The sequence below is a fragment of the Artemia sp. Qi Xiang Cuo genome, chromosome 10 (assembly GCF_049724085.1).
Source record: "Artemia sp. Qi Xiang Cuo chromosome 10, ASM4972408v1, whole genome shotgun sequence".
Lineage (NCBI taxonomy): Eukaryota > Metazoa > Arthropoda > Branchiopoda > Anostraca > Artemiidae > Artemia > Artemia sp. Qi Xiang Cuo.
Genome location: NC_142803.1, coordinates 30,642,260 through 30,668,278, shown reverse-complemented (window position 1 = coordinate 30,668,278; position 26,019 = coordinate 30,642,260). Strand labels below are relative to the sequence as shown.

Sequence of the window (26,019 nt, the reverse complement as noted above, 5' to 3'; positions counted from 1 at the left end):
CGGGCAGGAATCAGTATGTTCTCCACGCTTGAATCCATGCACTTTATTGGACTTGAAACTTGAGCTTTATTGTACTTGAGCTTATAAAATTGATTTAAAAGCAAAATCAAAGTTTTTGCGACTCTAGCTTAAATGATAGACAAGTATGGGGTTCAGGAGTAATAGAATCTGACCTATATTTTAGTAATTTTTTTTTCTTTTCTTCTATTATCTAATACAAAATAAACAATTCAAAGAACAATTTAATGTGAACAGTAAAAAAGACAAAATGAAACTGCTAAATTTTAATAAGTTAAATAAATAGTACTCAATTTTGATTTGAACAGCTTAGCCGGTTGTGAATGATGAGGATTGACCACCAGCTGCAATAATATCTGGGAAACCTAGAAAACAGAAAATGAGTTGCACATAGTATCCTCGTTTTAAGATCAGCGTCAAAGTAAAGGTTAACATGCCAAATTTTCGGTGACCCTGAGAAAAAACTAAGCTAAACTACGCTGAGTCGTTGGTAAGGCAAAATTGGAAATAATTTTTAGTAAAAAAAGGACTGCTACTAACCAACGAGTATTTGCGTCACAATACACCGTCCTCCTCCCCCCACTGTTTCCAAAGTTTCCCTCTTTACTTCCTCCCATAAAGTCCAAATTTCATAAACGTCCATCTTTATGACCTGTTTCCAATCCCATTCCAGGATAACCTGTTTTTTGTTTGGCACCAGATGGATTGCCAGAAAGCACTAAAAGTCACCGAAAACCACCAGAAAGTACCAATTGCCAGAAAGCAATCCAGATGGATTGCGATTGGAAAAAAAAAATTGGATTCAGAGTGTCATAACAGTTGCCAAAAACTGAAACAGAAGAGAGCCTGGTAACTATATTGAGGAATGGACCCCTGATGCAATATGGCTGTTCTAACTTTCCCCTTAATGTATTATAATTTACATAGAGACTACCTAATTTCTAGTCTATCAGCAAAGCTGTCTCCCCCTCCTGAATGCTTATCTTATTTAAAAACAAATTTATAGCTAAATGCCTGGTCCAGAATGTAATAAGCATTATTGCAAGAACCAATTTTTCCGTAGTTTTATTTAAAAAAATGTAACGTTACTTAGTAAGTAAGTTCAATCATCGGAATTGACGATATATTCTTGAATTATGATGAATAACATGGATATGAAAATCAAGAGTTTCTGAGACTTCCCTTTTCAAAGGAAAGGGGTTGTTATTAATGAAAAGTGAATTTAAGGTAAATGACGAACCTATGAAAAACGAGCAAAATGTTTGTTAGATTTTTGGATTCCTTGTAATTGCAATTTCAAAGGAATATAAGCTTAAATAAAAAAGGAAATTCTACAAACTACACAACAATATACGCAAAAGATATCATAAGACTCCCTCCTCTTCTCAATAATAAATTCCAACACTTTGCACAGAAGTTTATTGTAATTTTATTTTAAATTAATGGTTTTTCCTTCTTCTACAAATTTTCACCCTCCCAAAAACTTAACTCCGCTTCTCTCCCAAAATTTGTATTCTTGAATACGAACCTGAAGATGAATAGAACAAATTTTAGACACAAAACAGATTTTATGAGGATTAATAGCAATTATTTATGTCAAAGAACGCAAAAAAGGAAAAAAAACAAATCTTAGGAAATAAAAATAGGAAATTGTTTTTATTTTTTTTGGTTGTAATAACGTCAACGATATACAAGCAAAAAAAAAAATTTGTACTATTATAGCTATAACGATTCTCACCTGTGACAACTATCTGGAGTAAATAAAGTGTAAATCCTGGGAAAGAACAGGACTGTTTAAACCCACAGAAAGATAATATATTGTTAGAGATGATTTTTCTTGTTGGGATATACCTTCTCGTCTACGTCCAAACCGCATAACTAAGCCCTCCTCCTCACAATAACAAAATTCAACACTTTACACAGTAGTTTACTGTAATTTTATTTTAAATTGATGGTTTTTCCTTCTTCTACAAACTTTCACCCTCCCAAAAACTTAAATCCCATTCTCTCCCAAAATTTGTATTCTTGAATACAAACCTGAAGATAAATAGGAAAATTTCTAAATACGAAAAAGAATTTATGAGGATTAATAGCAATTATTTATGTCAAAGAACACAAAAAAAAAGAAAAACAAATCTTATGAATTAAAAATAGGAATTCGGTTTTATTTATGTGGTTTTAATAACGTCAACGATATAATAACAAAAAAAAATTCACAATAATAGCTATAACGATTCTCACCTGGTACAACTACCTGGAGTAAATTAAGTGTAAATCCAGGGAAAGAACAGGACTGTTTAAATCCACAAAAAGCTAATATATTGTTGGAAATGATTTTCCTTGTTGGGAATCTGCCTCCTGGTCTACGTCCAAACCGCATAACAACAGGTCGGTTATCTCGACTTCTCTTACGCTTTGAAGCAAGTTTGCATTCAGTTATTGCCATTTGAGCAGCGTCACTCTATAAGAAAAAAAGGTACTTGTGCATTTTGCGGGCATCACTATATACTGCATATGGAATTTCAAACGGGAAATGCTACAGTTACCCGACAAAACCCGTCAAACGGCTATTTCAGAGACCTAAATTGATTGCAAAGCGTTGTTTCTCATGGATTTTACAATATTTAAACGATTGTTTTTTGGGGTTTAGGGAGGAGGGTAAAGGTACCTAGGTTAGGTTAGGCTACGTATTAAATATATGCTATGCTTTACCCCCTACCCCCCTAATGTGCAAATATATAGCCCACATTTGTTTATAAACTATTATATTTTCATCCTATTTTATTTCATTTCATTGGCATTAACCAAACTTGACTTTTTAGAAGTGACCATATAATGCACCAGTACTGTAAATTTACTAGGGCATTCACCAGTTCGTTTTGTATTCTTTATATAAATTACATAACTGAAAAAAGTCCAAATACAAATTTTATATAGACAAAATCTTAAAATCAGGTTCATCTCAAAACTACTACGTGGCATTGAATCCAATATAATAATGAGAGGTTTGCTGTCCTTAGCAAAAACAAGTAAGACTTCGTATTATTGTAGACAGAGAGCTAAAACTTTTGGTCTCAGGCTGTCACCGACCTTGAGATTGATGATGATATGTTTCGAAGATTGCATAATTTTTGGGGCATTTCCTCCTTTTCTGTACCTTTATAAAATTATGAAAATATTCTTTTACCAATAATTTCTTAGTGAATGCTCCAAACTCAAAAAATTTTAGATACTAGAAATCAACATAGAAAAAGTCATTTATTTCTGTGTGAATATGGATTGTTTTCAAAAGTCTAAATTTTAGAGTTTATTTATAATTGGCAAGCGTTTATCTTTAAACCGTTTAATAATTTGAAACTGTAGTGAGAAACTTACGATTGATTGGCAGTATTGCTGCAGAGTAAATCCTTCGGGAACTGGTGGGAACGTAACTGAAATAAAATAAAAAATTAATTGAAGAACAAAAAGGTGAAATAAACAGGAAAACATAAAGGGCAAATTTATGTAGATTCCTAGCCCAAAACTCAGCTATATTGGCTCGCAAAAAAAAGTTTTTTTTCAAGGAAATGTTGCCTACTTTTTCTGCCACTTTGTTCCGGACTTCAGCCAGTGAAAATTACCTACCCATGACGCCCATTCTTCTATTTATTTATTTTTTCTTAATAATGCGTTTTAGAACTCTATAGTCTATAGCATCGTCCATGGTTCAGCTTTAATATGAGCAAGACCAAGTTTTTCAATTCGATGTAAAAACACGATTAATAAAGACATGTTTTTTTTTATTTCTCTGAGGAGTGCGCTGTGGTTTATCCCAAGAAGAATGAATCCGTAAAAGCATGAGCACCACTATGAAATTTAATTGGGGGGGGGAGGGTAGTTCTACCAGGAGCTTTGTTTGCCAGGATTAAATTAAAAGTTTTTCATATTTTCATATTTTTATAGATTTTATAACAAAGCATCGCCTCCTTCTCGCTTCCGTTTGCTTGCATCAATGAATGGATATGGGGAGTGAAATCTTATAGGCCTAAGTGCCACCACAGGAGTGCTCTGATATTACGGAAAACGATTTGGAAATTTGTAGTGGAACTTAGTTATTCAACAATTCTAATAGTTTATTTTACTTTTGACAAAGGAAATGGAAAATAGCGACGAATTTGCTACAGTGAAATGTGCGAGCCTATTTTTGTAATGGCTGTGTATTTTTTTTTTCTCTCTCAAGAAAATTTGTAAATAACTAAGTTAAAAAAAAAAATTAAGAGTTAATTCGGCCACTCTCACCACGAAAATATAGTTATAATGTCTCTTCCTTCTGACCTGATTTTTGGTAAGGCCCCTAAAAGAGAACTGAAAATTGTTAAGAAACTTTAAGAAAAGTTAAGAAAATTTGTCAATAACTAAGTTAAAAAAATTCAGAGTAAATTCAGCCTCCCTCGCCACACAAACGTAGTTATAATTTCTCTTCCTTCTGACCTGATTTTTGATAAGGCCCCTAAAACAGGACTGAAAATGGAGAAGACGACTAGAGGATAATCTACAGAACTATCGCTCTACATAACAGCGATTGGGGAAATACTTCAAAGCACCAACCATGCTAAGTGGAAGAGTCAGTTTTGATTATTAGCAAACAAAATTCTCAGACTATGTAAATTTCTTACGGCTACTATAAAATGTACATTTGTTACGTTTTTTTAAATTACGCAGCTTTTATTGTTGTTTTTATTTCTTTGCTTTGCTTAAGACAAATGTAAAAGCTACAGCAAAAACCAAATAAAATCACGTAGAAGTCCCCTAACCCCTTAGAAAAATTCTTAGGTCCTATCGGCAGGTTTTTTTCTCCCAAAAATATAGACATATACATATTTTTTCCATATATAGACATATGCTAGACACATACATATATAGAAATATATATATATATATAACAAATAATTTTAAAAGAAAATAATTTAACACGGGATATTTTCCATCCGAGAAACAAATTAATATATATTGAAATATACAAATTAGCGACTTGCGCTGCAACTTTGGTAAGTATAAATAGGCCCATATTAGTGGAAAAAAAACGATTTTAAGACGATCGAACACAAAGAGAGATAAAATATGTATTACTTACAAAAATATATCTTATAGAAAAAAACTATATGTAAAAATAAAAATTATAAAGAAAAACAATATAATATATATTATAGATAGATTATAGAAAAACCACCATAGATATGAAGACAAAAAATTTGACCTGAGCAAATGTTGTGAAATAGAAAGTATAGGACATTTTGCCATTTTGGAATTAACTAGGTTCGCCTATTATCTTGTTGGTAACGCTTTGGGGTCTATATTTGATATGGACATAAGGTGGGAGATCGGAAGTCTCAAAGGAGGGTGCCTGCAAGAGGTTAGTGCTTTGGAAAGGATGGCAGAAGGTTAGAGTAATGAAAAGGTGTCTTACAGCCATTATATAATAAACAACTGCATTGCAATTTTCAATGCAGAATCCATCACTTATCTTGAAGAGAAAGTGGTCTAACCCCTGCTCCTCCCAGAGTCATTGCCCTGACTTCACCATTGAATTTCAACTTGGGAAGAAGCCCAGTTTTGATAATGCCTTAGTGTCTTTAAATGCTTTGTAGAATAAAGTAAAATTCATATTCTAAAGGGGGAAGGGGCCAATTATGTTGTTAGACTCTTTACCTCCTACTCGTTAAGTTCGGAAACTCACAGGAAGTCCATAATTCTATAATCACAACATTAGCCTATTCTAGGAACCTTCATTTTAGGCGGTGTTTAGATAGAAGACAATAACGTCGGAACACAAAATAAAATATTCTAAATTTAAGTACCAGACATTTTTATGAAATATTTTATTGCAACTTTACAAAACTAGATGGATTACTTATTTTTTGTTAGATTAAACTCTTCGTAGAAAAGGAAATTCTCGCTTAAGGTATCTGTTCCCGGTGAAAAATGTGATTTCATGACGCAATATAACAATAGCTTACACCGAAAGGACTAACTTCACTAGGTGTGACGATGTCTTCAATCCCACCTGAATAACAAAAAATTTCAACTCAATGTAATGGTAGAGCCTTTTCCATGTTGGAACACTTTAAATGAGCAATCCAAAGGTAATGGTTCCAAATCATTGAAATCAAAAGTTTCAGACCTATTCATTTCCTAGTCAGAATCATGATCCCGCTTTGTTTTGAGAATGATTTATCTTCCTTGTAGAAAAATGTAGAAAATTTTCTTAAATTGAAAATGTAAAAAGGTATTTTTTATAATCTAAAAGAATTTAAAGTAAAAGTCAAAAACTTAAGTCAGTATTTGGATAAAGGTGAGTCTCAGCTATTGAGTTATAGCAAGATTGTCGTCTTACGCTGTAACATTTAAGCGGGATTAAAAAGTAGAGGATTACAAGAAATAATATACCGAAAACTTCCAAAAAGAACACAACCTTTAATTAAATTTTCATTTAACATAATTGTCTATTTTTTCAACTAAATTTTGAAATATTTTTATCTATTTCTGCTTTTTCTCAAAAGCCATCGTAAATTCAGATTACAATCGGAATTTGAGGAACCACCCCTAAGATTGACTTTCTTATACTTTTTAAGAGTAGCGCTAAACCTTACGTTGTGCTTGACATATGTTCTCTGGTATAGACTGCCCTGATACTGTGCACTCAATTGAGTACGTCTGAGTAACCGACGCTACCGTGGGCACTGTGACTACAGAAGTTGATGTTTGAACGGTCAGTAGCTTCGGAAGGAAGAACCTGCCCTCGGCTTCAGCTTTTTCATTGATGCTCGTTTGGAGAGATGGCGTCTTTTCTTCAAAGAATGGCTGTGCATTATAGATAGCTTGTTGAAGAAGAGGAGAATATCGGAACTCAGATATTGCAGAAGGTTGAATGCTAAAATCATTATTAAATATCAGATTAAGACTGAAATTTCTACTCATCAAAAAAGCGAGGAAGGCTGTTTTTAATTTTCTTATAAACAGCAGAAAGAACTAATAATAACTGCTATCAAAGTTATGGTGCAAAAGGAACAGAAATTATTCCTATATGTTGGGTGTCTGAAAAGTAGTCTTTACACTAACGTTTTCTTTTACTTTTTATGGTAAGTTTGACTACTATCTAAAATATTGTGAAAAATGTGAGTAACGTATTGAAATACGTTAAGTGAAAAACGTATTGAAATTCGTTACGTGAATTACGTATGTGAAAAACGTATTGTGAAAGCGTGAATAAGCGGGTTAAGGACGAATGGCTTACAGGGTAGCTCTCCACCATACAATTTAAAGCTAGTTTAAAGTTATATACATCAAATTTTGCAAATTTCTTCTTTCTCTGCCGCCATGGATTAGAAATCGGTTTCTAGTGAAAAAATTTTATGTTACGGATGTAACTCAAAAGCTCGGTGACCTACACAAAAAGCTTTCTGCAGATGCATTTTGTTTGGCCCTGATCATGGTCTTTCACAGTTTTTTCTTAGTAAAAATTAATTGCTAGTGTTTGTTGACGTTCTTTTTTACTTTTTTTTCTTATTACTATGTTTTTACTCCATTTGTACAACTTGTTCTCTTGTGGTTGTGGGTAATAAATGATTGAATTGAATTGAATACATAACACCGGTTGCGGTCGATTTAAGTTTCAGTGATACGCTTTATATTCATTTGAACATTTTTTTTAAGCTCTTTTCATTTGTAATGTTAAATTAAGGCTTATCTTATGATACAATGTGATACTTATTAGCACTAGAAGCATTTCTGGTTTACAGATAATAAAAAAAAACACGCAAGAATGTAATAATAAAAAAGAAGAGACCCCCTTGAATACAACTGAATACAAACTGAAAACAATTGAAAACGGTCAGTGTGTAATATACCCATAATGTCTGATCTTCCCAGCTCCTTTTCTGCACAAAATCTATATTACTTGATATAAAATCAACCGATTCCTCCCTTTTAAAACTCTTCAGAAAATTTTCTCCCTCGAGTCTCTCAGTTCCTTACAAAAACCCCAAAATATAATTAAATCATCTTCCTCTTCTCCACATTGGGCAAAAATAAGGACAATATAAATGAAGACAATGCATAGCATATATAAGGAGGAGACTACCTCCTCTGCTAACCCTCTTAATATTTGCGATTAAGATTAACACATTCCAAATAATTAATTTAAAGAAACGCTTTCCAAAAAGAAAGTTGTTCAAAAAAAAAGAGTAAAGGGCCGTATCAAAACCAAAACCAAGCATAACTAAAGTCGTGTGATAATCCAAACTTGAACCAAATAAAAATTGTTACGTATGAGTAAATGATACCCAGACTGCATAAATATCAAAATGAATAACCCTAGCAAAAATGCAGATAACAGAAACTAGAATAGATGCGTAAAATTAAACTTCAAAGGACAGAAATTGCCCCAAACATAGAGTAGGATTTACGCCTTCTAATGGTTAAAGCTTCATTTTTGCTTTAATAAAAAGACATAATCTTAATGCTAATCAAAAACAGGGCAGGATCTAGAGCAGAATTTTTTTTGTGGGGGGGGGGGGGCAATGTAACAAAGGTGCCAATAATTAACCAAATTGACAAATTTATTCAAAAAAAAGAATGAAATAAAGAAAAAACAAGGAAAGTGGGTGCCAGAAAGCATCTGGGGGGCCCAGGGTCCCCCCGGACCCGCCAATGATGAAGAACAAGATTTTTAAACATCAATTAACGATCAATTTACAAATAAGAGTGGCACTACCACTTTTCCTCCCTTCCTCTAAATGGTTTGAATAATATTTGCACTTCATTGAAAAGGATATATATTTTGACCAATGTGGTTTTTATTTGTCAAAACATCGACAGGAACTACAAAAAAAAAGAAACTCAAGTAAAAATTAATATTACTGATAAAAACTAATGAAGGTAGACTGACTGTTTAAAAAACTTTTATATCAAGGGCAAATCCAGGATTTTTGTACAGGGGGAGGGAGGATTACACAAAAAAAACTTTTAAACATGCAGCAAATGTTTGTTTATATGCATTTTTGTTACATTTTTAAGAGTTGGACAAAAATTTAGGGGGATTCAAACCCTGTAATTCCCCCCTACATGTGCCCTTGATTGATATTAATTCCTAGAAGTCTCAGCGTTTTGTTCATTTATTAATGTTATAAGGATAAAAAAAATAGGTAATGTCGATGACCAGGCACAGAGTACTACGGGTCGGCGGCATAAAAGATTACCAAAAACCATTTTTAAAAACATTTGTGACATTTTTGAAATACAAAAGTAAAATGGTATACATATGATACTCGTGATTGTTCGTTCTAGAAAAACCATATTTGTAATGACATTTTTATTATTTCTTATTTTTTTTCATTTTTTTTACTTTTTTTTATTTCTTTTATTTCAATGATATTAAAATTCTTATTTCGGTGTTGTCGATGACCAGCCATTGAGTATCATTAGTACAGCCGTATAAATAAACAAATAAAAACATAAATTTGAATATTTCCCTAGTCCAGAAAAATTCAGTCCAAAAAAAGAAAAATGTTACTACAAATAGTAAATTTTTTAATAGTAAAAGCAGGACTAACATATCTATATCATTCGGTGGCCGGCGTCCCCCCCCCGGCAACTGCCCCTGAACATACCCCTCGCAGAAAATACCCCCCGGAAAAGACCCCGGCGGAAAATACCCCCCCCCCCCCGCGGAAAATACCCCCCGGAAAATACCCCCCCCCCAAAAAAAAATATCCTCCGTGGAAAGTACCCCCGCAGAAAATACCCCCCTGCGGAAAATACTCCACCGGTAAATACCCCCCGGAAAATACCCCCCCCCCTCCCGTGGAAAATAAGGCTTTCCAAATTTGAGAATTTTATTTGAGTTTCATTTTTTAATTTCCTCATGGGGAAGGAATTTTGGTACTTGTGTATTATGCGCCACTCACTCAAGTTTACGCTCTGTAAAATTCGAGAACATATCTGTTTTTTCATTAGTTAATTCGTTATTTTAGAAATAAATTTGAGCTATAGATTTGCACGTTAGGGGGGGGGGGGGTTAAAGTATAGTGGGTCTACATGCAAAATATATTTGGTACACTTGTTCTGCATATTCGATAGGTAGATAGATATATGTAAAATAACAAGAACACAGTAAAATAGCCTAAGTGAAAGGCAAAAAATAACATAAATTTTGATCAGTGATCATCATAAAACACATAAATGAAATACTACATTAACCTAATAATAATAATTAATACTTGGAAAAATAGTCATTGAAAAAAACTTAACACTTGGAAAAAACAATTAAATGAAGCATTACATTTACTTTATACTGGGATATTTTTTTTTTTTTTTTTTTCTAGTTAGCAAAATTTCCAGATACATCGCTATTATTCTGTAAATTTAGTGGCCATATACCTAGAAAGAATTGTTTACTGACTTCAAACTGTCCAAATACTTAACCCCCCACCCTCCTTAGGTGCAAATATATAGCCCAGATTATATATTTCCCATATATTCTGTCACTTGTCTTTGTCTTGTCTCGCGCTAAGCTGAAAAAAAAAACTTACGAAGAAACCGGTTAGTTCTCGAGTTATACACAGCGTAAACTAGAGTGAGTGGCGTATAATACACAAGTACCAAAATCGCTTCCCCCTACAGAAGGTAAAAAATTAAACTCGAATAAAATTCTTACATTTGGAAAGCCTTATTTTCCACGGAGGGGAGGGGGTATTTTCCGGGTACCCTATATGGGCGTCGTCAAATCCATAGCCCCGTCACTACTAGATTCCTTTTCATCAAACTTTTTATCTTAGATTTGCAATAGCATCAAGAAAGGAAGATCACCATGTCCGGGTTTGTTCAGAGTTCAGTAAACCTCAATTGTTTTGATACAAATATAATCCTCCAAGTAATAAAAGATTAAGGCATAAATTCTCCCCACCTCAGTCCATGTTACTTGAAAGACCTCTCAATACAACTGGGATCAACGTTTTACAAAGAGAAATAAACTAACAAAAAAAAGTTCTATAATGTGCCAATGAATGAACAACTTGAGCGGTAGGGTGTATATCATAAAAGTACCTTTAAGGCTTGACCTGATGCTCAATCCTAATGAAATATACCAAATTAAGATAAAAATAAAATACTTTGGTACAAATTTGGGCTATATATTTCCATATTTGGGGGGGGTAAAGTATAGCGGATATGCATGCCTAATGTATTAGGTACAATTATTCTGCATATTATGTAGTAAGAACTGTTTTGTCTGCATGCTCAATGTTTTAGGTACAAATTATTCTGCATCTTATGTAGTTAGAATTGTTTTCTAACCTCACGCTGACCAAAATACTTTAGAAAGAAAAAATAAAACTTACCTCTCTATTTTCTGTAATGGTATTTTCTGACATTTTATTATTTGATGAGTTGAACCAATGTTCAAAGTATATAAAGCATTTTTAAGAGCGTTGAAACCGAAACCAAACGAATGTGAAGAATCATATACCGTATAAAAAACTACTGAGCCTAATACAATGAAGACCATATCCACCTAACAGCAATTAACTAATTTATTGAACATTCAGAAAATCAAAGCATTGATAGTTAAAAACAAAGCAGACTGAAATTCCGTCTAAAAATAATTTCAAAAGACTATTCGGCAACACTCAATAAAAAACTACACCCATCGAATAAAAAGCTACATCAATTGCATTCATTGTTAGGTATTCAAAAAAGCATAGAAAAGGAACCTAGGACTAACAGGCAAGGGGCTACTCACTCTGATAGAGCTCATTATCCTCAAAAGTACCCTCGAAAGGCGCCAAGGAACGTAAAGGCTCCAGAATGGAACCTAACAATCTACTAATCTTACTAAATACGTAATTCATCCCAAATCTTAACAGAATCTTCCCATTACGGTACCATGGAGGGAGGAAAAGAAGAAATTTACAATACCGGAAATACGGAATTTGCAAAGAGAAAATATAATTCTTATTTAAGAGGATTATAAGCATTCTGCTCAGTCTGACTAACAGTTTGATTACTGAGTCAACGTTTACTGGAAATCTATCTTGTAAGATACTTTCTTAGAATAAGCATTTTTATACCATCGGTTACAACGGGCCGTGGTTTTCTCTTTACTAGTTTGCAGGTATTGCTGCAATAATGATCAACTGACAACCACTTTTTAAAATGGTTGATAAAGGTTCAGGTTACTTTGGGAAGAAATCCTAGTTAGTGTAATATAGCACACTGAATTTTCAATGTGGTAAACATTTTGCCCATTTTTTGAAGATTTAATAATGTTGATATTGTTACACCTTGCGAAGAGGGGTGTAAGTTGCTTTGAGGAAGGGGGAAAGGCGACTGCCACCCCCAGACCCCATTCTCCCAGGTAAAATTTAGTTTCTTTAAAAACCTCATCAAAACTAAGATAAGTCTGCACAATCCGAGTATCCACAGAAACGGGTGAGTTTTCTCTAGTGTATTTTTGCCTGTATGGTACTGTATGGCCCAATTTTTCAGTTTTCACCGCCATTTTCACTTGACATGAAAAAAATGACTCCGAAATTTTCCCCCCCCCCCCCAGGATTTCGACAAAATTACGCCACTGCTTGCGAATCCTAATGGAGTAGACGCTCTACATGAATAGTTTTACTTGAAGTATTTTATTGCCTTTATGCGTAAATTAAGTTTATCAAACTCCTAAAATATCTACTTACTAATTCACTGGTCTTGGAATAATGCCGTGGTAATATTCAAAAGGGTCGACTAAAAATCCATACTGCCTCTTCTTTCTTGAACATGTCTCCAACTGCTCATCCACCTCGTAACAAGTTGGGATAACAGTTGTTGTTGTTGATATAATAGTGGACCGACTTACTGTAATGAATGCCCTGTTGCCAAAGAAGAATCTCTCTTGTGCCTCAGCAGAGTAAACAATCCATAGAAACAGTGGGAATATAAGCTTCATTTTCAAGTCTGAAACGGAAATAAGTTGTAATTTTGATTACCCTTATTTGTAATAAAATAAGCAAATACTAAACAATCTTTATACAATTTAACATAGACGATCCTACAGAGTCATCTTGATGCTGAAAATGTCAACTCACCAACATAGAGCACAGAAAAAAAGAGGAGACTAGTTTTTTTTTCCCTAAAGGTTTCGCTTGGGAGGAGCAGGATTTAGGAGTCGACTGAAGCATGCTTTTACGCTCTAATCCTAGAGAATGAAAATAATAATTTAAAATGATTATTACTAAAATTGTTATATTTCTCTGGTTCAAACGAATCGCAACACGCCCACCTTTGTGTTAAAAAGATGGTAAGGATATTGGTCGGGTTTCTGGGGCAGTTTGGCTGTCTAATCTTACGAGTGAAAATGTCTTCGTTGTTTTTTTGTTTTTTTTTGTTTATTTTTAATACAGTATGTCAACATTTCTGCTAGAAGGTTGACTGGAGTAAGGGAGAGGGATTTTGGGGGGTCAACGGTCCACTTTCTTCATCCGATAAAATAGACTGAAAATTTCCCTCAAGGCAAGGGGCAGTTGTCAAAGAGCCACTGAACCATTTTGGTTCTTGAATTATACTGTTTCTTGAATTTCTTGAACGGTTCTTGAATTATACAAAACAACACATATCTACCCAACAAGGTAATAATAGATCAGAGGGTTCACAACACAGGCAGATCTAAAAAAGTAGCAAAATAAAAGATTACTCAATACGGTTAATTTATTTAAACCTGTCCAGACGAGATATCCCAGGCCTTATGAGAGAATATGGTAAAAAAAAAAACCTGCAGAAACAAAAGAAAAATCAAACCTCTTGAATTCCAGCTTTGATGCAAATTTCTCTGCCCTACCTACAACCAACACACCACCTTTTCTGCAGGAGCATCAATCTCAGAACAAATGGCCATGCCAGTTATCTGTAAAGAGGACGTGAAATATAGGCTTAAGAAACTTGACGCTAACAGAGTTGTTGAACCAGACAGTCTAAGCCCAAGACTGTTATTAAAGATAGCTGAATATATTTCCAAAACGATTGCAAAGATGTTTGAGATGACCCTCACTTCCGAAATACTTCCAAATGATTGGTAGCTGGCTTATATTAAAAAAATGCACAACACATGGAGAAGGTACTTTGCTAGCAATTATTGGCCTCTAAGTCTCACAGCGATTGCATAGAAAGTACTTGTGGACATCATAAACAAATCACTCATAGGGTGTTTGTGTATGATAGTAATAGAAAAGATGTCTTTTCTAATTGCAACTACTCAAGACTGGGATACCTCAGGGGACTCCTACCCAGGGTCCTATTATTCAGCATGTACATCAACGTCTGTACAACCAACTTAAGAACCCTTTGAAACTATATGCAGATGATTGCAAGCTCCTAAGGACTGCTCCAGGACGATGCAAACCAGTCAACTATGCAAGAATATTTAAACCAGCTATTCAACATGGTCACTGGATTGTCTTCTTTAGTTTAATACCTTAAAATGCAAAGTCTTACATCTTTGATGTAACAATCCAAAATGCCAATATCGCTTAGGAAACAGCTTGAGGCAGTTGGTGAAGAGAAAGACCTGGGATGTTGTTGTTGACTATGAGTTGAAGTTTTGAAGTTACATGCAAGCTCAAGCTGCAAAAGCAAACTGAGCCCTTGGACTCATAAAAAGAAAATTAACCTGCAGGAAGTAATTAGTGATAATGAAACTTTATAAGGCCGTGGTCCAGCCTCACCCGGAATTTAGCATGTCCCTAGCCTCTTTCAGCTATAACATAGATATAAAGGTACAGGAGAGTGTTCAAAGACGAGCAACAAAGCCTATCCCAACACTGCAAGACAAAACCTACAAGGAACGTCTCTTCTCACTTTATTATACCGTAGGAAAAGAGGAGACATAATAGCTTGTCACAAGTTGCTAGGAGTGATCTATTATGTGATGTCTTTTCCCTGCCCCCCTCAATTACCACAAGAAGACAAAAACATGAAGCTGCAGGTCCCCCTTGAACCGGGCAAGAGCGTCAACCCATCTTCTCAGTCCGTTATGACGCACATTGGAATAGCCTTTCCGAAGCCACCGTCGAGTCTCGAACCCTAGAAGTCTTCAAGAAAGAAGTGGATCAAGACTGGGTTAGTGCTGAATGGAGGCTAAACTGAAGAATGAGATCATAACCTCGAAAAACAAAAAGGAATTTTCTATGGGAGATTCAACACTATCTTGTGTCGCTGGACATGTGATTTAAGGTAGGTTAAGGCATTTAGCATTCGTTTCTCAACTGTGCTCACACACTGGAGGATCAAGAAAATGGTTCATTTACGCTCCATTATTTGTTAGGCTTCCAAGCAGGGCCGTATCTCCAAAAGTTTATACCCTCCCTCTGAACAAAAATCTTAAATGCAACCCTATTTCCCAGCCTTTCAACTCTGGAAGTGACACGAAAAGGTAGGATCTTCCGTCCATATTGCCATTTAAAATGGACTTATCAAGATACATTTTATCAAGGGCACATAGATTTGAGTGATATCCCAGGATTTTGACCCTCTTTGGACAAAACTTGATATTCTGTGGCACAAAAAGGCAGAAAATGCTACTTTGATGTGATTCGACCTCTGTTTTCACTAAAATCAGGTCTTCGGTAGATGGGCCGGTGCTCTTTGGGGATCTAAATTCAGGATATTAGTTTTCTAATTTAGGGTCCCAAAGGCATCATTGCCGCAAAATTGAGTAAGAATCCTCCCAAATGTGCAAGATGTTCTTGTGATCATCCCAAAGCTAAAGACAATCCGTGTAAGAAACCTATGAAATGCAGCCTATGTTGCTCAGCTGACCACCATTCATGCGCCTTTAAGCGTCCAGTCGCACAATCTGTAATTAATAAATGACTGACACTACGATCCAAATTTTTTCATGGAACATTAATGGTAGTGTTTTAACGAAGCGACTTCTTCTAGAAAAATTCGTCCAACATGGCTATCATCCAAAATATAAAGACAATCCGGGCAAGAAACCTATGAAATGCAGCCTATGTGGCTCAGCTGACCTCCCTTCATACGCGTTTAAGTGTCCAGTCACACAGGCTATAATTAATAAATGACTGTAAGTAAGTAAGTAAGTTTGTTCACCAACAAATACAGATTTGAAATACAATACTCTTATTACCCCTCGAAAGGCTCCATGGCCAGGGATACAAGGGGGACACTCATTAGACGATCCAAATTTTTTCCTAGAACATTAATGGTATGGTTTTAACCCAGCGACCTCTTCTAGAAAAATTCGTTCAACATAAAATAAGTTGAGTTTTTTTCTATATTCTATCAATATATTTTCTTTTCTGTTTTGTTTGTTTAAAAAATGGGGAGGTTCCAAGCTGGGGGGGGGGGGGTACGTCATAAATCCTAGTTATAAGGTTATTTGAATTTGACTGACTCTAGCTCCAGTGACGTCCTCTCCTTGGGTGAGTGACTACTTCAGCTTCAAAATAATCCAATTGATGTTCTTAGTTTAATAAATACTTCAATTGGTCAGTATAATAAATATACATCAAATCCCCATTTTTCAGCTGCTAGTAAGTACATTTCAATTTAGATGAAGTTTCTAAACGAAGTGGTAGTTTTTCTGTGCTTGAAATAAATGTTTAATGTCTTTGCTCTTTATTTTATGAGTTAAAACAAATAGTGCGTAGTGGCCACCTCGATTTTATTGGTCTTTGTAAGACTTTCCTCGATTCGAAAACTGAATCTCTATTGCGTCTTCTTGGGTATAAGATGGAGTATATGAACCGTAGTAGGATAGCTAAGGGTAGCCTTGCTGCTTATGTTTCGGAATATCTTCAGTATTCTGTAAGACATAACCTGTCAAGAAATGAAGAAGGGATTTTCGAAAAAAAAATTATTGAGATTAAAACCCAAACTAAACCTCTGATTGTTGGTAATATATACTGGTCTACCAGTGGGTCTGTTCCCTCTTTCTACCGGATTCTTGATAAAGTTTTGGAAGCAATCCATAAACATTCATGTGAATTTGTCATTATTGGTGACTTCAATGTTAATTTGTGTGACCGGAGGTCATCTTCTTCTTTGTATTTTCTCACAGCTATGCTTGCTTGTGGCACATTACCTTGAGCATGTATGCCAACTCGCGTAACAATTACTACGGATTCTTTGCTTGATAGTGTTTTTTCATCGTTGAATTTGGTGCAAAATTCTGTATTGATGAGTGGTATCTCAAACCATTTACCTGTTTTTTCCGTTTATGATTTTTCTAACTACTTACCTAGGAGGCCCCAGGCAGCTGGTTTGTCGTCTCTAAAATTCAATGATCAAGAGCTGGCTCTTCTTAGATTGCGGTTGGCAGGTCATTCGTGGGGTATTTTTGAAAATGAATCTGATATAGACTCACTTTTTAATTCTTTTTATGACTCTTTAAAAGAAATTATAAAGGGTACTTGTTATGCTTCCCAGTTGAATCTGGGATAAAAAAGAACAACCCCTTTGAATCCTTGGATGACTCCTGGACTTCTTAAAAGCTGGAGGAAAAAAAAAATCGTTGGAAGGCTTACAGGTCGCGCGATTATCGACTTCAACTTTTTGAAGCTTGTAGAAGAGTTTACAATTCACTTTGCCGGAGGGCCAAATCGTCATTTTACTGTAGTAGATTCTGTGCGTGCGGTTAAAACATTGGGAAAACCTGGCAAGTAATCAATTCTGTCGTTAGACTATCTTCTCGGCCCTTCCAGTCCCTTCAAGTGTTTCTATTGATGGTAAAATCACTGATGGTGATCTGAGATGGCAAGAAACATTTACTCATACTTTGTCAATATCGGGAAAACACCCTCTTCTATTAGTCCTTCTTCTTCTCTAAATGATTTTAGGTCTTATATTGGACCACTTTGTCTTAAATCAATGGCTTTGGAGCCTATATATGAATTTGAAATAACCAGAATTGTTAATGGTTTGAAGAGTTCTTCACCTTCTGGCCCAGACTGTTTTTCTAATAAGGTTGTCAAGTTCATTCTTCCTGTTATCGTTTCTGCTCTTACGAGACTTGTCAAAATGTTTCTTGAAAATGGTGTCTTCCCAAGTGCTTTAAAGCGTTCTCATGTTACTATACTTAATAAATAAAATAATATTAATATTTTGATTACTAAATATCAGTATATGTATATTAAACTGACAATGCACATTCATTTGTATTTTTTCAGTAAAGTGCAAATTTTGTTCTGGCCTTGGGAAGGCATAGGGGTTTTGCACCCAACTTATGTTAATTTTTGCTTGTTATGAGTTTGACTCGGTTATTTATTGTAATTTGTGTTCGTTTTGGGTTTCATTTATTTAGCGATGCTGATTTGTAGTAGTTTCATGCTTGGTAGATTGTTTGATTTTATTTTTGATCATTTTTGGTATAATGGAGTTCTTTAGTTTTCTTTGAAAAACTTATTTTGTGGAATTTTTTTTTAATTAATTTCTGTTAGTTTTATATTGACATAGTCTTTTCAGGGAAAAAGAAAATAATACTTTAAGTCTTTTCGTTTTTTAAGACTTTATAGTTTGGCCTGCTATTTATATGCTGGAGAAAAATTTTCAGCAACTTTAACAACATACACCCTTTTAAAAGTCTGGACACAAATTATACTGTTTAATTTAGTTTCATACCTCCCCTAGTTGACCTGAAATGGAAAACTTGATACCATTCGCAAAAATCTGTTTACTTTCTTTGATAGCTTGGATACACTTACGCTATTTTGATTTGGTTAAATTTTTAGAGCAGAAGTAGCTCCAAAAGCTTGAACATAATACCCTCAGCCGTTGTTGAGTTACTACTGAGATGCCTTATTGGGAATTAGCGTTATCACAGTGCATTTTGGTTTAATCTTAAGGAAACATATAGTTTTTAAAACATAATGGGCAAATGGGAGGGTGGTCTTGGGAGGGTAGAAGTGGAAAGGGGATTTGTTGCCCTCCAATCACTTTCGACTATTAAAAAGGGCATCAGCCCTATCTATCTTCAATCGAATGAGCCACTTTCGAAGTTCTCACGACGACTCCTTCAATACGAAGCACCCTGGTCTAAACAACAACAACAACAAAAAATATCACTAATCACTTTCGACTATTGAAAAGCGTACTAGCCTTTTGAATTTCAAATAGAATGAGCCCTTTTTCAAGTTTCTACGACAAAGATTTCAACAAAAACCTTATACACCCTCAGGGCATAACTTATAACCCTTGCCCTGAGGGTTGTGGGGGAGTGGTCTCCTCAGAAACACATTTTCTATCTGGAAATCAACTACGCTGAACAAAATGGCTATCTCAAAATTTTTATTGGATGTGTTTGGGGAAATGATGGGCGTGGGGAGGGGGGATAGTTGCCCTCCAATCAATTTTGACTATTAAAAAGGGCTTTGAATTTCCAATTGAATGAGCCTTTTTTGAAGTTTCTACGACAACACCTTCTATAAAAACCTTATATGCCCCAAGGGCATAACTTAAAACCCTTGCCCCGAGGGTTATGGAGAAGTGTCCTCCTCAAAATATATTTTCTATCTGGATATCAACTACGCTGAACAAAATGGCTATCTTAAAATTTTGATTGGATGTGTTTGGGGAAATAATGGGCTTGGGGCTAGTTGCCCTCCAATCACTTTCTACTGTTGAAAAGGGCACTAGCTCTTTGAATTTCCAATCGAATGAGCCTTTTTTGAAGTTTCTACGACAGCGCCTTCTATAAAAACCTTATATGACCCCAGGGCATAACTTAAAACCCTTGCCCTGAGGGTTGTGGGGGAGTGTCCTCCTCAAAAACATATTTTATATCTGGAAATCAACTATGCTGAAACAAATGGCTATCTCAAAATTTTGTTGGGATGTGTTTGGGGGAATGACGGGCGTGGGGGGGGGCTAGTTGCCCTCCAATCACTGTCGACTATTAAAAAAAGTACTAGCCCTTTGAATTTCCAATCAAATGAGCCTTTTTTGAAGTTTCTACAACACCGCCTTCTATAAAAAACCATCCATCCCCACCCGGCATAGTTTACACCCCTAGTCCCGAGGGTGGTGGGGAAGTGTTCTCCACAAAAACATGATTTAAACTTAATAGTCGAAAACTACATACAAAAGAGGTATCTAGAAATATTGATGAGATGAGTTTGGGGGAATGATGGGCGTGGAGGGAGAGGGGGGCTAGTTGCCCTCCAATTACTTTCGACTATTAAAAAGGGCACTAACTCTCAATTTCCAATCGAATGAGCCCCTTTTGAAGTTTCTACGACGACCCCTTCCATATGAAGTGCCCTGCTCTATCCTCCTCAAAAACATATTTTCTAACTGGAAATCAACTACGCTGAAACAAATGGCTTTCTCAAAATTTTGATTGGATGTGTTTAGGGGAATGATGGGCGTGGGGGGGGGGGGCTAGTTGCCCTCCAATCACTTTCGACTATTAAAAAAAGTACTAGCCCTTCGAATTTCCAATCAAATGAGCCTTTTTTGAAGTTTCTACGAGAACACCTTCAATAAAAACCTTATATGCCCCCAGGTCATAACTTAAAACCCTTGCCCTAAGGGTTTTGGGGGAGTTTCCTCCTCAAAAACATATTTTCTATCTGGAAATCAACTACTCTGAACAAATGGCTATCTCAAAATTTTGATTGGATGTGTTTGGGGGAATGATGGGCGTGGGGGGGGGGGCTGGTTGCCCTCCAAACACTTTCGAATATTAAAAAGGGCACTAGCCCTTTGAATTTCCAATTGAATGAGCTTTTTTGGAAATTTCTACGACAACGCCTTTTATAAAAACATTATATACCCCCAGGGCATAACTTAAAACCCTTGCCCTAAGGGCTGTGGGGTAGTATCCTCCTCAAAAACATATTTTCTATTTGGAAATCAACTACTCTGAACAAAATTGCTATCTCAAAATTTTGATTGGATGTGTTTGGGGGAATAATGGGCGTGGGGGGGGGGGCTAGTTGCCCACCAATCACTTTCGAATATTAAAAAGGGCACTAGCCCTTTGAATTTCCAATCAAAAGAGCATGTTTTGAAGTTTCTAAATCAAAATCTTTTATAAAAACCTTATATGCCCAAAGGGCATGACTTAAAACTCTTGCCCTGAGGAATGTGGGGGAGTGTCCTCCTCAAAAACATATTTTCTATCTGGAAATCAACTACGCTTAACAAAACTGGTATCTAAATATTATGATTGGATGTATTTGGGGAAAGATGGGCGTGGGGGTGGGGGCTAGTTGCCCTCCAATCACTTTTGACTATTAAAAAGGGCATTTGAACTCTCAATTTCCAATCGAATGAGCCCCTTTTGAAGTTTCTACGACAACACATTCCATATGAAGTGTCCTGCTCTAAAGGAAAAAAATAATACATAGTACATTGTGCCAACATCGTTCTTATATGCCCTCAGCGCATAACTTAAAACCCTTGCCCTGGGGTTGTGGGGGAGTGTCCTCCTCTGAAACATATTTTCTATCTGGAAATCAACTACGCTAAACAGAATGGCTATCTCAAAATTTTTATTGGATGTATTTGGGGGAATGATAGGCGTGGGGGGGGCTAGTTGCCCTCCAATCACTTTCGGCTATTAAAAAGGGCACTAGCCCTTTGAATTTCAAATCGAATGAGCTTTTTTGGAAGTTTCTACGACAACGCCTTCTATATAAACCTTATATACCCCCCAGGAAATAACTTAAAACCCTTGCCGTGAGGGCTGTGGGGGAGTATCCTCCTCAAAAACATATTTTCTATCTGGAAATCAACTACGTTGAACAAAATAGCTATCTTAAAATTTTGTACTTTTGGATGTGTTTGGGGGAATACTGTAATTAAAAAAAAGTACTAGCCCTTCGAATTTCCAATCAAATGAGCCTGTTTTGTAGTTTCTACGACAACGCCTTCTATAAAAACCTTATATGCCCCCAGGGCATAACTTAAAACCCTTGTCCTAAGGTTTGTGGGGGAGTATCCTCCTCAAACATATATTTGCTATCCGGAAATCAACTACGCTGACCAAAATGGTTATCTCAAAATTTTGATTGGCGGTGGGTGGGGGACGGCGGGGCGTGGGGGGCGGGCTATTTCAATCACTGTTGACTATTAAAAAGGGCACTCGAACTCTCAATTTCCAATCGAATGAGCCCCTTTTGAAATTTCTACGACGACCCCTTCCATGTGAAGTGCCCTGCTTTTAAGGAAAAAAAATAGTACGCAGTACATTGTGCCAACATCGTTTTTATATGCCCTCAGGGCATAACTTAAAACCCTTACCCCGAGGGTTGTGGGGCAGTGTCCTCCTCAGAAACACATTTTTATCTGGAAATCAACTGCGCCAAACAAAATTGCTATCTCAAACTTTTTATTGGATGTGTTTGGGGGAATGACGGGCTTGTAAAAGTACAAAATTTTCTATCTGGAAATCAACTACACTAAACAAAATGGCTATCTAAAAAATTTTATTGGATGTGTTTGGGGGAATGATAGGCGTGGGGAGGTGCTAGTTGCCCTCCAATCACTTTCGGCTATTAAAAGGGCACTAGCTCTTTGAATTTCCAATCGAATAAGCTTTTTTGGAAGTTTCTACGACAACACCTTCCATAAAAACCTTATATACCCCCAGGAAATAACTTAAAACCCTTGCCTTTTGGACTGTGGAGGAGTATCCTCTTCAAAAACATATTTTCTATCGGGAAATCAACAACGCTGAACAAAATGGCTATCTCAAAATTTTGATTGGATGTGTTTGGGGGAATGATGGGAACATATTTTCTATCTGGAAATCAACTAAGCTGAAATAAATGGCTATCTCAAAATTTTGATTGGACGTGTTTGGGGGAATGATGGGTGTGGGGGGGGGCTATTTACCCACCAATCACTGTCGACAATTAAAAAGGGCACTCGAACTCTCAATTTCCAATCAAGTTCCAACCCCTTTTGAAGTTCCTACGACCCCCCCTTCCATATGAAGTGCCCTGCTCTAAAGGAAAAAAAATAATGCATAGTAGGCTACATTTTGCCAACATCGCTCTTGTGTACCTCCAATGTATAACTTAAAACCTTTTACCTGAGGGTGGTGGGGGATTTTCCTTGTCAAAAACCTATCTTCCGTATGGAAATCAAATACGCTGATCAAAATGGATATCTTCAAATTTTGATTGAATGGATTTGGGGGAATGATAGGCGTGGGAGGGGGGGGGGCTAATTGCTCTATAATCACTTTCGACTATTAAAAAGAGCACTAGCTCCCAATTTCCAATTGAATGAGCCTTTTTTGAAATTTCTACGACAATTCCTTCGATACGAAGTCCCCGGCTGAAGAAAAAAAACACATTGTGCCTACATCGTTCTTTACTTAGGCAGCGCTAGCGCGTTGCCTATGATTTCAGGTCGTTTTGAGTTTGAATTTTAAAAGGTATTTGTATCTGCTGAGCTCAAGTTTAAAATAGCCTTCACTTTTCTTTGAAAAACTTATTTTTCGGAAAGTTTTTTTAAAATAGCTTTTGTTCGTTTTTGATTGCAAAAAATTTCAAGTTTTTTAAAATTCTTTTTTCAAAATCAAATTTAAAAAAAAAATCAAATATTCATCGAAGGGTTGAAACTGTTATTAAAGCAGAAATATCGAAATGGAATAATGGGCTTGTGCCAATCTTTAAGTTTTGATTATCTGATGTTTGAACTATTTTTAACAAAATTGCTATCTCAAAATTTTTATCGGATGGGTTTGGGGGAAAGGGGGTGGGGGGACTAATTAAGCTTCTGTCTCTCTTGACTCTTTAAAAGTGAACTAGAATTTTTTATTTTCAATCAAATGAGCCCTCTCTGAAGTTTATACAAGTATCCCTTCTATAAGAGCCATATATACAACGCCTATCTCTGGGCCCTGGGGCGTTTTGTCAACCCTGGAGTTTTAATATCTGATGGTTGAACTATTTTTAACAAAATGGTCATCTCAAATTTTTATTGTATATGTTTATCCATCCGATAAATCCAAAGGCGTGGAGGGTGGGAGGGACTAGTTGCCCTCCGATCTTTTTTCACTCTGAGAAATTGAACTACAACTTTTAATTTACATTCAAATGAACCGTCTCTGAAGTCTATACGAGCATCCTTTTCATAAGAACCACATACGGCCCCAGGACACAGCTTACAATACCTGCCCCCGGGCCCTGGGGGGTAGTGTCGGCACCGGAGTTTTTGTCACCTGACCTTTGAACTATTTTTCAAAAATTGGCTCTCTCAAAGTTCTAATCGGATGAGTTTCAGAAAAATAGAGCGTGGAGAGGGGGGCTAGCTGCCCTCCGATCTCTTTTGACTCTTAAAAAGTGAACGAGAACTTTCAATTTCCAATCATATTAGCCCTCTGAAGTTTAAACGATCATACCTTCCATAAGAACCATATATGCCCCAAGAGCAATACTTACAACGCCTACCCCGGGCCCTGGAGGGGGGGGGGTGTCTCGACACAGGAGTTTTTCTTATCTGACCTTTGAACTATTTTTAACGAAATGGCCATACGTAAAGGAGTTTTTGTTATATGATCTTTGAACTATTTTTAACAAAACGGCTACCTCAAATTTTTTATCAGATGTAAGTAGTAAGCGCCCAATTACTTGAACACCTACAAAAAAACCTACATGAATATACAGTGTAGTTTAACCTGTACATTGGGTTACCAGGGTCATTTACCTATTACTATGAACGATACATGGCTTGGCAGACAGGTTTTCTATTGTGACACCCATTTTTTGGAGGTCAAACTCATGGATACGTGTTTATTTTTTATTTTTTTTGAAACTGGTATTTTTTCAATGAAGCCCATAACACTTTGCAGAAACCCGTGAATGTAGGACTGAAAGTCCATTCATAGTATATCTGAATCCAATTACTAATCAAGTTAGTGTGACCGCCATTTTTTGATCTGGTTAAGTGGGTATAATCTGGTTTTGGTTCGTTATTGTGAGAGGATTACTAAATTTACATCTTAGTGTTAACTGGGCGATGTCTTAGTCTAATTGCGTAGGTACTAAAGGAAAATTTGAAGGTGGAGAAAAAAAAGGGGTAATTAGTGATTGGATAATTTTAACAAGAAATGACTGAAAAGTGTCTTGGAGGAGATGGAATGATTGTGAACTGTATAATACACAAGTGATGATTTGCACAGTGTTGTCAATTTTGAATCGTTTAGAAATAAAAAAAATTAACAAGAAATGGCCGAAAAGTGTTTTGAGAGAGTTGAGTTGCACGAGGGTTGACTTGCACGAGGGTTCAGTTACATGCGGATTCAGTTACACGGAGATTAGTTAAATGGGCTCGAGTAGCACAGAGGTTCAGTTGTACGGGGTTTCGGTTATACAGGGGTCAGTTCCATGGGGGGTTCAGTTGCACGGGGGTATCTGCTATAAAAAACACTTCATTCTAAACAAATACGAACATTTTGTAAAGCAGACAAAAAATTGGACACTATAATCAGAATTATTTGATTAAAATTTAAAAAGGGGTAATAAGATATGTGATCTGTATAATACACTAGTGATGTTTGATAAGTATTGTCAATTTAAAATAGGATCTAACGTTCCCTTCGTTCCCCCATTTTTGAGGGCAGGGAGGGGTCAATTTTGGAGGGAAAACATCTGCGTCAAGGGGACGGCTCAGAGACCCTTCGTTCCCACTTTTCCGAGGGCAGGGGAGGGGGAGAAGGTGATAGTATTCCAATACAATAATTCAAGCATAATAGAATTTATGCTCCTAGTGGAAGCTCGTAAAGCCCTTCCCCCTCCCCGCGCTAGGATTATTGGCTGGCTGTACCTCTAACTACAGAGAATTAAGGTGATAGTATTCCGATACAATAAGTCAAGTATAATAGAATTTATGCTCATAGTGGAACCTCGTAAAACCCTTCCCCCTCTCCCGCACTAGGATTATTGCCTAGCTGTGAAATTGGATATTACCTCTAAATACAGAGAATTAAGGTGATAGTATTCCGATACAATA

At 36.1% G+C, this 26,019-nt stretch overlaps 1 protein-coding gene across 1 annotated transcript in view; it reads right to left on the bottom strand.

Moving 5' to 3' along the window:
* Positions 1-224: 224 nt before the first annotated feature.
* LOC148947654 (uncharacterized) overlaps positions 225-26,019 on the bottom strand; it is a 55,039-nt gene continuing 29,244 nt past the window's right edge. The window contains exons 2-6 of the mRNA XM_089095351.1: positions 12,738-12,996; positions 6,648-6,928; positions 3,394-3,449; positions 2,260-2,479; positions 225-383 (exon numbers count right to left, since the gene is read on the bottom strand). Of these exons, the coding sequence (XP_088951477.1) occupies positions 328-383; positions 2,260-2,479; positions 3,394-3,449; positions 6,648-6,928; positions 12,738-12,988 (864 nt within the window). The 5' untranslated portion in view covers positions 12,989-12,996 and the 3' untranslated portion in view covers positions 225-327. The remainder of the gene's footprint in view (positions 384-2,259; positions 2,480-3,393; positions 3,450-6,647; positions 6,929-12,737; positions 12,997-26,019) is intronic.